This window comes from Pseudomyrmex gracilis, unplaced genomic scaffold (genome assembly GCF_002006095.1).
Source record: "Pseudomyrmex gracilis isolate BER0280 unplaced genomic scaffold, ASM200609v1 scaffold_4, whole genome shotgun sequence".
Taxonomy (NCBI): Eukaryota; Metazoa; Arthropoda; class Insecta; order Hymenoptera; family Formicidae; genus Pseudomyrmex; species Pseudomyrmex gracilis.
Genome location: NW_018020588.1, coordinates 1,533,204 through 1,550,336, shown reverse-complemented (window position 1 = coordinate 1,550,336; position 17,133 = coordinate 1,533,204). Strand labels below are relative to the sequence as shown.

Genomic DNA, 17,133 nt, shown 5'->3' with positions numbered 1-17,133 from the left:
GAAAGGCATAAAATATTTATATCTTTCTTCTAAAATATATATATAAGTTTCTTTTTTATCTATTTATCTTTAAACATTATATTCTCTCTGCATCTTTTAACTTAAATCTCAATAACTAATCATAATTCCACACCAATAACATTTTAAAAGCACCAATATTTAACATATAAATGGAAAGAATATATATTTTCGCTTTTCTTCTCTAAGTATAAAACACACTGTGCTTACAATTACTATTTATTTATAATAGAACTACTTTGCATTGATAAGTTGCACATATCAATATATGGCATCGTTTACATGTCTATTCGTAAGACAAAATTAAAGATGATCACATAGTATTCATAATTTTTCATCTATATATCATTAAGTAATAATCAAATTACACAAATCAAAATGTATATATAATTTCCACGTTAAGTTCTACCATAGATATTTACTTCTTTCAGAGATATTTACTTTTTTCATTACATCATATATCATAAAAGTCTCTAAAAAGTTCAGTTATTAAAATTTTATAAATTGACTTTGATTATTTTTTTTAATTAATACAAAAGTAAAAAGAAGAGTTTCAATAAGTTTACAATATATCAATAATATAATCTGGTATTATACAAAGTTATTATCAAATACTAAAATTGCAATATTGCACACGTAATAGTGATTTATAATACTTGTACTTTTGTGCACATATTTGTCGTGCAATTGTTTGCAACAATCATGCATAAGATTCTAAATTTATAAATGATTATTAAATAGAAATGTGTGTCACTTGAAAAAATGTGATATATATGTATATATGTATAGTGACTTTAAAAACAATTTTATGAAAATCTTTATTACGCAGTACTGTTTGTATTATATATAGAACTTTATGATCAGATATTTGAACTTGATAGTAATGTGTATGAAAATTTCAAAAACTTTCTGAATTAAATTATATCTATGTTACATGTTATAAAAACCCTCCATATGTCAAAAGAAACTTATTTTACGTTATAAATTCCAGTATAATCGTGTAAAGTTTGCACTAGAACACCCGTGTTTGCGCATGTAAAAATAAGTTACGTAGATCCATTTTGATAAATTTTCTTTCTTTGTTGTAACAAATCTCTCATATCTCCAAGTGCCGTCTCTATGTTTTTCGCAAATCTAGCAGAGTCCTATAAATATTCAAATTATTTTATCTTATACTTACACACGCGCGCGCAATTATTTTTGCAACAAAAACAAATATATATATCTGTACGTTATAAATATAAAATAAGCAGAAAAAAGGAAGAAAAAATGTTACCGTTCTTGACGAAGATCGTTTACTAGAAACGTGGAAAAATATAATATTTTCTCCGGCGATTATATATGAAACGCCGTATCCATCATCAGCAACTGGCCCAAATCCACCACCTACTGAAATACAGTTTGGATATTTTTTCAAATCTAATTTTGAAGTTTGGCCGTGCGGAGTTTGCGATGTCGATAATCTCCACGGTTCGCTTAGAACTTCCTACAATAAAAAACATCGTAAAATATTTATCATAATTATTGTATAAAATGATTGCAAAGATTACTTACCTTCAAAAACGGCGAATCGACTTCTAAGTACTTTGACACTACATATAAGCAGAATAGATGCCTGTCGATTCCTTTGCCACACATAGCATCTTGATAACCTTTTTGATGTCGTGCCACCGCATCCATCAGCAGATTTATTTTTTTCTCTACCTACAGAAGAAAAAATTAAATAATAAAAAAAAATCTTTTCAATTTAACAAATATAATCAAAAAAGAAAAAGATAAAAAAATTCTATCACTGATTATTTCATGATTACCGTTATTGTTTCGTCCTCCATTGATTTGACCCATTTCGTAGATTCGATGGTGCAAGGCCTGACTGTTTCTGTCCTACCTTCACGGAATAATCTCGTCATGGAAGCTTCATAAGTTAAATTAAATCTTCCGGCATCGCGGTAATACGCCAATTGCAATGCCATTTGTATGTAAGCATCTGGTGATATGAAGTTAGCTTTCATCAGGCCTTTACCATAAGCATCGTGCACATAAATACGCAAATCAACGTCATTTAATATACCGTGTGCTACCTATTAAATAACAGAGAAAGTTTTGTAATCACGATAAAAGTGTTAAATATATTGTGCTTAAATATAATATAGCATAAAAACTATAATTGTTACCCGATACGATCGCTCAATGGCTTCGATACATCGAGTATCCATATCAAACTGCAATCGAGTCGGAGCTGGAGGTGTAAATTCCGGAGTACCCGTAGTATGTCCATCTTTATATCTAGATAGATACAGATTATTCATTTTATAACAAGTCAGATAATGAAATATAATTAAATTAGATTATATATTAGATATACAGAAAAAAGCTAATTATGCAAAAGCTAAAGGTATTCAGAAAGTATATAATCATCAGATTAAATTAAATTTCATTTTAGAAGTAGTCTGCTTTTTTCTTCTCTTCTCTAATTCTCTTTTATTACTTACTTCACTTCAAAAAAAATTAAAAAAAAAATGTTTACAAAATTGTGTTTATTATTACATAAGTACGGGTGGATAAAATAAAAGATGTATTAGCGATATTTTTGACAGAAAAGTACAAAAGCATCATTACGACAAATATCTTCAATATGACAGATTAAAGAGAAAGAAAGAAAAAGAAAAAAATGAGATTACATTTGATAACAATAAAAATTCGCTCAACAATATATAAAGATATTAAAAGTCAATGTTTTTATTCTAAACCTGATCATTCTTTACTTTCTAAATACTATTTCTAGAGTGTGCCATGCACATACAAAGCATTTTATTATTCATACACTTCTTGCAACTAGATATGCTAACTAGATACCTAACGATAACCGTATAGATATACATTCTTAAAATGCAGAAATGATCAACAAACATATAACATATGTAGCTTAGCATAGTTTCATGTGCAGCAAGATTAACACATTGACTGCCACAATGTTTCTAGCTAAACGCATCTCGCATTATATATATGTACGAGATGCCGCCGATTTTGTTCCTGCATTAGAACATACTATGAAATAATTTGCATCCCGGCGTCCAGAAAGAGATCGTCAATTACGAGATATTTCGTAATTGGCAGTCAAATATGTGTCAAATTTATAAAAAATTATTTAAATCATAGAAGTGCGAAGGGTAATAATTATAGAAATCATAACACGGCAAAATTTATATAATCGTTAGGAATAACAACAATTCGCGCAAATGATTAAATGATAATAATTTATGATTATTAATAATTTATGCCCTTTGCAACTTGAAATGTTACACGAAGACGATTACCCGTTTTCGAAATCAGCAGCAATAACAAATTCCCATAGAGTTCCCATCACCGGTGCATCAGCCCTAATAAGAATATCAAGAAGAAAAATTAAAATTAAAGTACTAGAAGAAGGAAGAATAACGGTCATCATCAGTATCCAGAGAAAGGTAATTTTCAGGAAAAAAAATAAGATATAGGAGACTGAAACATAGGTATAGCAAGAACCCCATAGATTTTTACTGACTGCTGTAAAGAGAGCTCACAGACACTAAAGATTTTGTTGAAGTCATTTGTCTATAGAAAAAGATTATACATTTTGTGTGTGTGTGTGTGTGTGTGTGTATGTGTGTGTTATTGTATGTGCGTTGCAATTCAATCTACTGTCATAGAAAAGTTTATGACATCCACCAAACAAATAACACTATACAACAGTTAATTTTCAGAGATAGAAAAAGAGATAGAAATGCAAAGTATAAGATATAAAAGCTATATAAATTATAATTCTTACTGTCCGTCCATGAACTCCGAACATACCACGTATTCCCACAAGTGCGACATGACCGCAGCGTCTGCCCTGCTCATTACTTATCATTATATATGTGATGCTATTCAATATAAACTTAAACTAACTGCGTAGTATGTGTGTATGTGACTCCTTGTTTATATGTATATTATTAAAATTATACAATTTTATTTATTCACGTAATATAAATTTGCTCTATGTTTGTCTCCATGTGAAACATATTTGTAATTATATATATGTAAATTAATTTTTTTCCTTATTTTTGTGTATACGATAATTTTTGATGATTATAAATTATTTACTTTATTATTTATGTGTAATTCAACTAAGATATACTCACCATGAATGTTCGGCATTGAAACCAATCTGTGAAAAGAAATTATTTTTACAAACAAGATCGATATACTGATCAGTTTTTTATAATTGTGTTATAAAAATGTGTAAAACTACTTACTCTACCATTGTTTCCCACGCATAATGTAAAAGATTTATCGAACCATCGATCGTATCCTTTTCCGTGTAATAAAATCCTGCCGTAATGATCTAGTTTTTCTGGGTGTTCCTAAATAACAAAGTGTAGGATAAGAACAATTATATATTTGTTTATCTACAAATGTTTTATATAATATTCATATTCTGTTAAAAAAAATATTTAATTTTATTAATTAGACAACATACCGGATTATATTCATAAGGTATATCGTCCAACGCAACTACAAATGCGGCTTTCTCAATAATATCCAAGGAAGCTTTATTCACACCTTTTGCAAAAAATTCTTCTCTAGCCCGTGCCCAGGCGGTTCTTTCACCAGCCGTTAACGCAGCCAATTTCTCTTCTCCATCTGACGGTGTTGAAGTATCGTTTAATATTTGTTGAAGTTGACTGTAAAACAACGTTGTTGCACATTTTGTGATATAGGAACACATGGAAATATAAAAATTATAACAACTTACAGTTCTATTTCGCAGGCTTGAAGAATTCTGTTTCGATAATAAATTAGAACTTTAAAATATTTGCCCTTATGATATACTACGATATGTTTCGAATCTTGATAATGCACAATTTTATCAACTTCAATTCCCGGAATACGCGTGGTGTTGAATACTCTTTCATATTGCCAAGAACACAGCGGTACTATTCCTTGTACTAAAATCTAAAAATACGCATTTTTGTCGATGCAACAAAACATGTAAATAAATGAAAAGAATATATGAAATGATAAAAAGAGATCACTAACTGGTTCTAATTCTTGACGTTCAATAAGACGTCTATATTGCAAGCAAGAATATATGACGGCTGAGGCTCTTGCTGCTTGCACATCCGTGTGACGCGAAAGGATAGCGTCGATACCATAGAAATTCGAGTTAACCATGAGAGGTGATCGGCCGCGTAAATAAACATATTCTTCCCACCAATCGGATACATAATTCGTGGACCACCAAGACTTGAGTATCAAGTAACGCTGCAGCTTCACACCAATACCATTTTCGAACTCGTTGGCCAATTTCTCCATACGACTAAAATTTTCGTCGTCCAATAGCGGCCGTACACTTCTCAGATACTATTCAAATATACAACATGTTTTATCTACAATGTTAAGCAAAGAGAAACAACGAAAAGAGTAAAAATATTCTAAGATCAATGTATAACAAGTAATGATTATCTCTAATAAGGAAACGTTTTACGAGAAAAAAAGAAAACTAATAAAAACACAAAAATATTGTACTTCATAGAACATACGTGGACGAAATATTAAATTCGATTTATATAAACGTGCATGAAGATTACGAATTGTGCAATGTCTCTAATATTATTGGCTATGTTCTAACCCGTTTCATAGTATCGGATATCGATGGCAGCGGCAATCGCGGTAGTGAACCCTGAAAGCTGTACAACATGGGTCTGTGCCAACCGGAGAATACTTTCACCAGAATGACCCAGCACCGCGTTAAAAACGACACCTTGCGATTTTTGTCTCTCGACTCATACATCCATCCTTTGTACATAAGTAACAGCTTTAGCGTGTACCGAATCATGTAAATACACATCAGCCATAATAACAGCGCAACCACAAAAGAACCTGCCAGGTGTGCGAGCATGGAAGATCTGTCACAAAAAAAGACGATTATCAATTTGAACATGATTGTTAATTTGTGCCAAAACTTACCCGGATAGATAGGGTGAGACTTTTCCAACGAGATCATATGGAACTTTGTAGCCGGCAAAGTGTATCGCTGTCACCATAATCACAGTAACCCACAAACTTTCCAAAGAAGCCGGATAAACGCCGCTTTTCAGATTGTTCTGAAAAAATGATACATACGCGTGCGTATGCCATTAGATGTAGTTGTATAAATATATTGTTTTCGGAAAGAAAGTATAAATGCCATACCTGAAATCGAAAGAATCTCTTCTTCCACGATCGTACGCCGGACAGCCACACCAAGTGGAGTACTTCCCGATCGAAGTTTACGGCCCATCCTTCATGAGTTATCGAAAAGCTGAACGCTACTGCCGAATGAGCTTCCGCCATTCCGCGTTAAGAGATTTTCTATAAGAATAAAATATTTATGTTAACATTAAATTCTATTTACAAATTTTCAGCTACTAATTTCTCGCACAAAGTGTAAGAATTCGAAGATTAAAGAGTTAATCATAAGAAAATAATAACTTTCTCTTAGGTTTTGCATAAAATTACAAATAAGTATAAAACCAAGAGTTTTATAAACGAAGAGTTGTGTTAAAGTGTTACGAAAAATTACTTCAATATTGAATCGAAGTGTCTCTCTTAAATTTGAAATCTGAAAAAGAAAAAAAACATTTTCCGGCCGGAAACGACGGAAGAAGAACGACCTCGTTGTGAAGATGAGCTTACACGGTCACGTTGTGGCGATAACGATGCAAGGTACATCGCAGATGCGCCAGTTGACCTTACTTAAAGTCACAATTGCGGCGCGCACGCGTGCGCGAACGCATCGTAGATCGTGCCAAGCTGGCAAAAACACATTGTATGACAGTAAGTTCGGTGTACTTACTGCCAAGTCGCCGTTTACAGCGACGAAGTAACTTTGCGGAGGTCATGCGTACAACCACACAACTTTCGAAAGACCACCTGTGCGAGAGATTGCGCGTTTACAGTTGGCACTAAGCTGTTGCGTAACTTTTATCGTTATTTTTCTCCTGTTCCGTATTTTTTTCTTAATTACAGCTACATAAAAATTTCATTTCTAAAATATCATTCTAAAATCGGCATTTACCTAAATTGTATTAAGTTAAAATCGCGGTCGCTGCGTAGTAAAAGGTGCGATGTGAAACGTAATATACCTGATTGCGAAGTGCAAAACGTTAGAACAAATTAGATTAGTGTTACATATGAATTAACATTGTGGTACTATTCTTGCATATTATGATATTTTGTAATGTAGATATTTAATTTCGGCTCGTGTGCTACGTGCGCACGCGAGATAGAAAGTCTGTCTGCTGCACGTTTCACTCGATTTTCACTTGAGTCACGGTCGAGAGAAAGATAAGAACAAAGAAGAATATTTGGGCGATGACGGCAATTTCAAATGTAGATGATAATTCAAAGTGAATAATAATATAATACGAAACACAATTATATCAAGCTAGAATATCACAATTATAAATCTCGATATGAAACTGTAAACGATTATACCGCGCGCTTCTCAGATATAATTTTGTCGCACATGTAGAAATATTAAAAAAATATATATATATTTTGTGAAAAAATGGCTGATTGAAAGAATCATCAGCGTATCGAAAGTTTCGATTCTTGCGTTATTACTGTCCCGCAAAATACCAGGTACGAACCATCATTCTCGATGAACGTGTGCTTAATAACCTTGGACTTTGAACGACGACTCGTCCGGTTGAAAGAGTCGCAATAAACTTAGTAATTGCGTACAATCTCTCAACACATTCAGATCTATCATGTTGTTTCTATATCGCGAAACGTATTTGTTTAATCGGTGAATTATTCTAGATTCTATATAATTGCGACAGAACTTTCCATCCATGATTTTTAATGAAACTAGCAACAATCTAATTAACACGTTTTTTTGGTAGAGACGTCAAATTGAGTCAACGATTCTACTGTTCGTTATCTCTGTTGTTTCGATCTTCGATTGTCATCTCGATCGGTAACGTATCGCTAATAGTGTTCTTTGTTGGAAGCTAGTTTTTAATTTTCATCAATTCAATGTATTCTTTATATCGCGTGGCGTAATATATAATTATTTTTAATGTATAATGTTTTTTTAATGAATGTGCAAAGAGATAAGTGTTCCAATAACCAGGACGAGAAATGCCAGCCGGACATTTGTTTAAAAAAAATTAATTATAACAAGTTAGTTGTATATGTGACATATAACAATTATTTCTTTAATGTCCGATTATTGGGCATTTGTCTTGTGTTCTCGTTGGGATCCATAATTAAAAATAAGTATGATAGATTTTGCAGAAAAATCTATTCTACGCGTCAATCGATCGACCGTGATAAATTTTCATGTATTTCAATAATTTTGTGTACACATTCTAATAGATATTTATTCAAAAAGACATATGCGCGGTCGAAATGCTGCGTTTTATTCTGACGTCAATCAACTCACAATTATAATGTATCAATATTGATGTCCGTCGCAAAGTTCGTTTTTAACTGGTGTTAACAAATAAAATCTTATTCTTTCTTTGTGAAACTCTAATATTCGCATACAAACACACATCGTGAATTATATATAAAACACAATCACACACAATACAAAAAAAGTGAAAAGATTACTGTTTTTTCTGCGCACGTGTCGACACACAAAATTTCAATACGTATCTTAAGATATTTCCGTATCAATATGAGGTTTAATAACGCGTAACATTACAAATAATATCATCTCGATAAGATACGAGACATACTTACTTCTATTCTGCCGTCCTTAGTTAAAAATGTCCTATCTCGCATTTTTGCAGTTTTCAAAATATATAAAAGTATTGAAAGTTCCACACATGTTCCATCTTCTAAATAAAGATAGAAAGTCCTAAAGGCTTTATTAGACGTCCAAAAAGTGTTTAACTTAGTTGTTCTAACTGCTGATGACACAAACAAAAAAATAAAACCTTAGTTTTTTCAATTCTTCCGATATGCTAGATAGGATATTTTAGCTAAGGAGGGTAGTATTTGTTTGCGCTCTAAATAAATCAGAAGAAATTCAAGTTGATCTGTTTTTTAATTAAAAAAAGAAGTAATATTTTAAAAGATAAACTACTTTTTTGAAGCAAAAAAGTCCACATTCGCAAATTGCTTAGCAAACATCGTAAACATACGGTAGAACACTTGTTTACAAATGCGTTTAGATAAGTAAAGTAATTTCGTCAGTGATAAAAGAACATATGTATAATAGGACGACTTATGTTATAAGCGAAATATTCTATTAGCTTAGAGAGCTCACTTTATATATACATATGTGTGTGTGTGTGTGTGTGTGTAAAAAGATCACATAACATAAGACATGTCTGTATACATAGTTTTAAACAAGTGGAAAGAGAGAGAGAGAGCATTTAAGATTTCTGGATATATCCACTCCAGAGATTAAATTGTGATGGTCAAAGAAACAAGAAGTTATATTAACTTTTATTGTTATGAAATTAACACTGTTATTACGCAAAAAATATAAAAAATATAAAAAATATGACTCGAGTGAGTAGTTGATCGATCGTCATTAACGAATGATAGTTGACTCACATAATGCAATAGTGAATATATGATAAGTATAAATGATAAGTGGCATTATTATCTGCATAGATTGTAAAAATATAGAAACAATCTTCGAACCGATCGTGATCGAGACATGTGCTGTAAATGCACGCAACGAAACGTCGAATGTTATTTTGTTCGTTACCATCATATTTTTCTTATCGGACAACTCATGACGAGCGCGTCTCAATCACGAGTTTACTCCAAATTCAATCGTATCGTCGACGCAATGTGACACACAACGGTCTTCTAACAGATACTGTTGCAGGTAAGAAATATAAAACAGATTTTAGAATACAGCCTATGTAAGTATACAGACAACAACATATCACTTTGTTTTCGTTTGCAAACTTATGTCCTCTGAAGAACATTGTGTAACTTCCAGCAGAACTATTGAAACGGTATCTGAAAATAACGGTTAACTGAAAATTCAATAGCTAAAATGATCTATATCTCAGTCCATTTATCAAATTTTAGAAATATGTGAAGAAAACAGACAGACTGTCCAAAATCGATTGTTTCTTTAGATATTACATTACGGCTTTTCGCGCGATATTATGTAATGCTCGTAAGAATTGTAAATAACAAAACTAATAAAATAAGAAAGCAAACAAAACGTTTGTTGATGTCATTTTTATTTAAATTCATTATTTGATAATTGCGATCGGAATATAAAACTTCATTTGTTACGTCAGAAGTGTTTGCGCAAACGTTTCTCACTTCTTCCACAAATTCAAAATGTATCACTATTTTGCATAAACGCGTCATCAGAGCGATAAAAACTGAACCTAGAGCGCATAAAATATCGTGCTTTACGATAAGATAAAAACAATTGTTGCGTTTAATGACAAAGAGATGTAAGAAGCGTATTACGCTCGCTTATCATGTTTACTATATGCAATCAACATAATATGGCATACTAGACAACATTCGTACATAAAAAACGAATGTGCACGTCATCAAAAATAATTAGAAATCGCAACTAACTGCGAGGTAATTGCTTCATTGTGCAACCGTCTTTTAAAGTCCATATCCCAACTATAATATGTCGAGAATTAAAACACGCGTAAAAAAAGTTGGAATTTGATCAATAAAAAAATGATTTAGGCAGAGATCTAGATTGAAACCGAATGACAGACATGTTTATTGCCTTTTGTTAAGAGATGTATATGTAACATATATTATTATGTATCTTCCCGTGTCGTATCTCCCATACATATATACATATGAGAGACATCTCTATAAAATAACAAGAGAAAAATGCAGAGAGATACGGAGAATATACATGATCCATTGCCGCTATGTGTCGTTTCAGATACTTATCACTAGCCTTATGTATAGTATATTTACGCATCTTTATACAAGAGCGTGTGAAAATGAAAAATTGTTTGAAAATATCTTTACGTAAATTACGAAAAAAATCTGTATCTCAATTCGCAGAATTATGCAAGGTTGGGAAAAACAAATAAAATCAATGTTTACTTAAACTTAAAACTTATCAGTGCTAAAAAACAAATCTATTTTACTTCAAATATATGTTTATTGAATGCAAATTTGATTTATTTAAATCCATTTTAATTCACCTAACCAATATTAAATTCTGTATTACAATTGGTATGTCAGCATTTTGTGTTGGACTTTGAACGTAGCATAAATGTGACGCATGTGTTAATCAACTGAAAGAACTAGTCTCTATCTCGTGTTTTCGTTATTCAGACGAACGTTTATCAAGATAATACGTTTTTTTCGTATCAATTCTCAGTCTCGATTGCTACATATATATATATATATATATACATATATACACAGTAGAACCTTGTTTATCCGAAGTGACTTGAGGCCCAACCTCTATTATACAGACCGATAATTTGTATTATAGGAGCTGATAGTCCGTACAATAGAGGTTGGACCTCGGTTATCCAAACTATCTTGTCTCTTGATCAGTCCGGATAAACGAGGTTTTGTATATCTAAACAATACGGTTCAACAAAATAAAAACGCCATTAAATAAAATCAAATAAAAAAATGTTTTCGGTGTCGTGTCATGGTTTAAGAATTTTAAATTTTGACTTACCACCAATATTGACAATCATCGTGTGAATTGCTTTATACGATATCTCACACGCTGATCGGACTCCTTGCTTTTACTCAGACTGTCACTGAGGAAGATCCCAAAGTGGATCGAAACATCTGTGACCATTATTAATAAACATATTCACCAACAACATCCAGGTTTGCTCGCATTGGCCATTTTCCTTATTTTGAAATTTTCACGAGCGGATATTTTACTATAAATCAAATAAACTAGACTCTTCAAAATTTCCAATTGAAAAAAAAAATATATACAAGCATTTGAAGCTTTATAAAACTTACTTTTTTAACATATGTTTTTATGTAAATTTCATATATAAATTTTGATGAAAAAACTCTAAAACTTATTTTTCATTTTTCTAACTTATGAGCAAAAAGAGTAAAAAATCTTGTGTATCTTATATTATGATGACGCATGTTTAAGTTTGTTTGTATACTCTACATGATACAATTATTTTTGAGGACATTGACTTTTAAAAAAATGATAACGACGATAATAAGTTTTTGCTGTTATTTTAACCACTGAATCGTTCGCGAAAGATATTGACGACTTCCAAGGTAAGTATCGCATGTCATCACGTGCTCACAGCAATTGTTTACAAAAACACAATCAATAAATAATCGACATTGTTTTTCTCAAATTGTTTGAAACACAAGTCAGTAAATTACTTGATTAATAATTTCATATTTTTAAGTATAATTTTCATAACTGAAAACTTAATCTGATTTTTCTTCGTACATACAAACTTGGTTTAGTCGTGACGTTTCACGACTAAATCACAGTGATGTTTTAAGCACTCCAAAAAAAAAAAAAAACGTAATTTTATTACGAAAGGTTAATTGCACGGTCGTTGATATCAGTGATTGTATTGCCGTCACAATAATCACAGTGAGAGAAGAAAAAAGAAATTAAAGAGAGAACTTATTACGTTGCATTATTATACACGTCGATTCATTATGCGTGCCTCGATGATGCAAATGTCACGTTCCGCTTAGGAGAGGCCAAAAAAATTTAAGAAGACTAAAGTAAAATAAACAAAATATATGTTATATAATGTTTTACATATATTTCATTAAATATTCAAATAAAATCACAGAAATTTAGAAGTAGAAGAAATACTTTAAGAAGCCAATAGATGTGATCACAATACATTACAAAATTCGTTTTTAAATATGTTTTAATCGATAAGTTTGCTGAAAACAGTTTTGTATTTAAAAGAATTTCATCATTTGCAAAATTGTCTACTTTTGTTATATGTATATAAAACTATAATAATATAAAAATTTTTATTAAATAATAACAAGAACAACAAATTAAAAAGTACGTTTTTCTCTTTTTTTTGCTTGAGTAATCACTTCGTTTGACTGCATGCGATACGAGCTGTCTGGATAGCCATAAAAGTGCAATCGCCTATTGCGTGCAACATAAGCGTGTTGATCGCGTTCCAGTTAGAAAATCTTGTTTCAGAAAGCGGACTTTGACCCTAAGAAAAGCACGAGGTCCAACACCGGATATTTTAAGATCGCATTCATTTGAACTAACGTAAAGATATCTTCGTCATATCAAAATGTGACGTCCAAAAACAAAAAATCGTGTGAATTATTTTTCAGCACGTGATAAGTCGAAATAACAAATAAACTTTTCCGTATGTCACATGGAAAAATACACACACGTACATTTGTACTAATAACAGCGCTACATATTGGTCAACTATTTTGAGTAACATGTAATTTAGAGTAAAATGTAAGTCGGAGTTACACAATTATATATTCTGTAAAATAAAAACTAATTCCTTCTATATATAATAAATGTTTTCTTTTTCAGAAAGTCAATTTATACGTTTCTCTAAAAATTATACATGTGTGCTAATTAAATGCTAAAAATAATCGAGATCGAGATTAAAAAATAAGGTGACAAAAAAAAACATGTAATTTTTATCGCAAAGAGACATTATCAATATTATATCTCCGAGCAAGAGAAAAAGAAACGCAAGTTCTTTAAACACGGACGTGTCAAACGAAGGCGATTGGTTGGAAATGAAGGCGTGTAAGCCGCGCCTCCGAGCCGAAAAGTAAGTCAGTGCTTTCTCGCATGGGTTTCTAATAATAGATGACGATTTCGTTAGTATGAAAAAAATCGCCGTCGACAACGGCGTGCCACGTAATACATGCACATACTCACCAACGAAGGTGTATACGCAAATGTTGTCAGTAGATCTGGTGTATGAACAAATACGTGGTTTCAGCTCGATATGGGGCTTCTCGTTGATGCGAAAAGACCTGCAGCACACGATTTGACGACAAAATAATGTAGAAACGTTTAGATCTGTTAGAAAAAGTCACTCTGTTATACCGTATTATGTTGTCTGTATATTGTCCGCTATGCGAGTATTAAATCGCAGAATCAAAAAACACCACTAGCTCACAAACAGCTGTAGAAACTAAAACGCACTGAACCACACTACTTACAAGGTAACGGCACCGAGATATACATAAGCCTTTGATAATTCGCTTTGTGAGAGGGAAAGGAGCTGCCACTGATTAGCTATCCAGTAGCTGCGGCGAAGTAGGAGAATGTAGTACGTACGAGTGGGAACTCCTTCTCTCTCTCGAAGCAAAGTATTAAGGCCTCCATACATGCATCGCAGTTTACGAAATAGTGTGAAGGAAGTAGGGGGAAAAACTTGCACACGTGCATATAGTAGCGCAACTTCTTGTCTGTATCTTTAGCTGCGTTCCGATGTTTACTGCCAGTACTAAGAATTCATAGCATATGTGACGTGAAATGTAGATTTTTAGTATTGGTAGTGAATATCGGAACGCGGCTTTTGATGTACGCGACAAAACTAAACACGCATGCGCGACATTGGTATCCCTAACCAATAACATTACTGACTTTCTATCTTTGTTATTTTTGTGTCCCTTTCGGCTGCTGATTTCAGCGCCGTACATGTACAAAAGTAAGAACTACGATGCGACGTTCAAGCATAAACAATGTGGATGATAAAAATGTAAGGTTTGAATCCATGCTACATCTACTTTACTGTCGATAAATGTCAATGTAGCACTTTCAAATTGATAGGATACCTACATGCAATATTTTACATGACATTCACATATTTGTGCGTGAGACGATAATAATTGCGAAAAATACAAACTAAATCGAAAGAAATTCTTTTCGTGTCTTTTTACATAGATACTATTACATATTGTTATACTGTCAAAATAACATATATATATACGGTTTTTTCTTGAAAATATATTATAAAATTTTATTACATTCAATATGATTAAAAAACATTAAGAGATTATTAAAGATATTTATTATCTATTTACCTCTTTAATTATTTCTGACTCTTGTTAAAAAACATGCATAGTTTTTAGATATGTTATATAGACAACTTTGAAAGCACAACAGAGAGACAGACAGATACACACACACACACTCTCTCTCTCTCTCTCTCACACTCAAAAACATGTTCCATACTAACAGAATAGAAGATTTAATCAGTCATTGTTTGCGACAAGACTTGATATGCTCGTTAGAGTTTAATGGGGAACTGTCGATTGCAGAATCTGTCTTGAGAGGCTTTGTCTGTAGTCGAAAAGCGATCTAGCTGTTAACATGCAAATTGATTGATCTGTCAACATAACAAGAAATTTGTAAATCACATCTAATTTAAAATTAAAAAAGAATATAATTACATGTCTGTTACATGTATAAAATGTTTATATATAATTTATTAAAAGAAGAAAATTAGCAGACAAGAAATATTTCCATGTTCTTTACGTACAAAAGTACGCGAAGCATGTATAATCGATTCTCACACAGGTGAGATTTGTTGTAGTTCTTTAATCCATCCTGATCTCAAACGTACTGAGAGGACGTTGTAAACGTAGTTCGTGAAATTAGTTCGTGACTCCGTACAGGGATTAAACAGCACGCCGACGTCATCCAGCACCAATCAGAGGAGTTTGACTCGACGGGGCACGATTAAACCGGGTTAATAAGTTGCCTAAGTGCAAATCTCTCCGAACGGTCGAGCGAGCGTGCGTTGTTCGGCTAGAAACTTCTTCTTCGTGAAAGTTTACCCCTGTAACGATCTTGTCCGCTCAACTAATAAATGGACTTCGACCATTCGCGGCTACCTCTACTAATGGAACTTACCGCTCATGTAATCAAATGACTTTTTCTTTTTCCCTTTAAACGCTACTAAGGTAATCTCCAATCAGTATCTTGTAACAAGAGTAAATTTATATTTACATCAAGACGTATATTGCTACTTCACTATTTTTTCTACAATAATTCTATTATATAAAAAACGTGAGAATGCTGTCGCGATATATATATGATGTGTGTGTGTATGATACGAAATGAGAATTTACTACATTATTTATATCAGGTTTACACATATTGAATATAATATAAATTAAAAACTTTCTTTTTTGCATCTCACATACAAAAAAACGTAAGACTTCTGCACGTATAAAAAATAATAACATTAATTTTATAATAATTAATTGTATACAATACATTTAATAGAATTTTAATATGTAGCATATCTATATTTTTTCAATGTAATAGTTTTTAATTGTCTTAAAAGAAAAGATGTTTCCACGTTCAATTTTGTCACAAGACACGTATTCGATCGATGTAGCTCAAACTGACAGCGTAATAATTTTCCGGCACGCCGACGAAGGGTTAATCTCACCTGCATCTCACCGGATCCAAACAAATTGCTCCAACCTCTCTCCTCCTACCTTCTGCCTTTCCCGCATTTTCAGAGATTCTTGGTGCGCACCTGTGCGCGACACTTTGTCCCACGTCGTTATTCACCGATTTCGCTCTCTTTCCTTTCCAAATGTTGCGACGCTTCTTACTGAAATCTCTCGCTAAATTACACGAACGGACGTAAATGCGGGAACGGCGCTTTGTTGTTGTCGGCTCGGCCATTTTACAATTTCAATTAACATCGCGACGGTTCTTCTTCGAGGGACTAATGTTTTTTTGCATTGAAAAAAATTGTAACTCGTCCTGCTCGTTCGTGGTCTCAAATGTATCGTAAAATGGGGATGCGACGATACGACACGGTTATGTAGTACGGCGGTCGCAAAATTATCTTGCATGTTCGGTGTCAAAGCAAGTCCATCGCTAAACATGAAATAACGCATCGCGAATCACGTGGATCAGACCTATGTCATCCAAATGTCACGGTTCATTATACGAGTGTAAGAATGAGTGGAACAAACTCACATGGAGGTGGATCAACTGACAGAAAACTGAAAAAAAAAAACATTAAAAATTACTTTTTACTTATATTAACTTATATTTCAAGAATACATCAAAATATTTTTTTGTAATTAATAAGTATACAGTGTAATACTTTATCTCATATAATATTCTAAGTAAATTTAACTTTAATTTTGACTTTGACCTTA

At 32.4% G+C, this 17,133-nt stretch overlaps 2 protein-coding genes across 10 annotated transcripts in view; both read right to left on the bottom strand.

Moving 5' to 3' along the window:
- Positions 1-167: 167 nt before the first annotated feature.
- LOC109856046 (carnitine O-palmitoyltransferase 1, liver isoform) lies at positions 168-14,329 on the bottom strand. Of its 8 annotated transcripts, XM_020430898.1 has the most exons (18): positions 14,048-14,329; positions 13,877-13,974; positions 11,678-11,891; positions 6,232-6,390; positions 6,007-6,143; positions 5,669-5,945; positions 5,077-5,400; positions 4,793-4,992; positions 4,517-4,721; positions 4,293-4,400; positions 4,179-4,204; positions 3,824-3,889; positions 3,336-3,398; positions 2,193-2,304; positions 1,830-2,099; positions 1,573-1,722; positions 1,295-1,504; positions 168-1,163 (listed from the first exon to the last, which is right to left on the bottom strand). In XM_020430898.1, exons 4-18 carry the CDS (start codon positions 6,370-6,372, stop codon positions 1,065-1,067), a joined length of 2,388 nt encoding a protein of 795 aa, XP_020286487.1. In that variant the 5' UTR covers positions 6,373-6,390; positions 11,678-11,891; positions 13,877-13,974; positions 14,048-14,329; the 3' UTR covers positions 168-1,064. The 8 variants fall into 8 exon arrangements, with proteins under 8 accessions (XP_020286487.1, XP_020286479.1, XP_020286506.1 ...); XM_020430890.1 differs by lacking the exon at positions 11,678-11,891 and having other exon boundaries at positions 14,048-14,328; XM_020430917.1 differs by lacking the exon at positions 11,678-11,891 and having other exon boundaries at positions 13,877-14,020; positions 14,164-14,328.
- Positions 14,330-16,359: 2,030 nt separating this feature from the next.
- The window catches only part of LOC109856166, a 149,681-nt gene continuing 148,907 nt past the window's right edge, over positions 16,360-17,133 (bottom strand). The window contains exons 3-4 of one of the 2 annotated variants that reach the window (XM_020431147.1): positions 16,949-16,974; positions 16,360-16,846 (exon numbers count right to left, since the gene is read on the bottom strand). In XM_020431147.1, coding sequence (XP_020286736.1) covers positions 16,811-16,846; positions 16,949-16,974 — 62 coding nt within the window. In that variant the 3' untranslated portion in view covers positions 16,360-16,810. Of the gene's footprint in view, positions 16,975-17,133 lie in introns of both variants that reach the window. The other variant, XR_002250366.1, reaches the window with a different exon arrangement.

Excerpts from the sequence above, each read along its gene's own strand:
- LOC109856046 (XM_020430898.1), bottom strand. The coding sequence starts at position 6,372 with ATGGCGGAAGCTCATTCGGCAGTAGCGTTCAGCTTTTCGATAACTCAT. Across the intron at positions 4,993-5,076 it reads AACGTCAAGAATTAGAACCA|ATTTTAGTACAAGGAATAGT; the intron begins GTTAGTGATCTC and ends GCGTATTTTTAG. Across the intron at positions 1,505-1,572 it reads TCGATTCGCCGTTTTTGAAG|GAAGTTCTAAGCGAACCGTG; the intron begins GTAAGTAATCTT and ends TTTTTATTGTAG.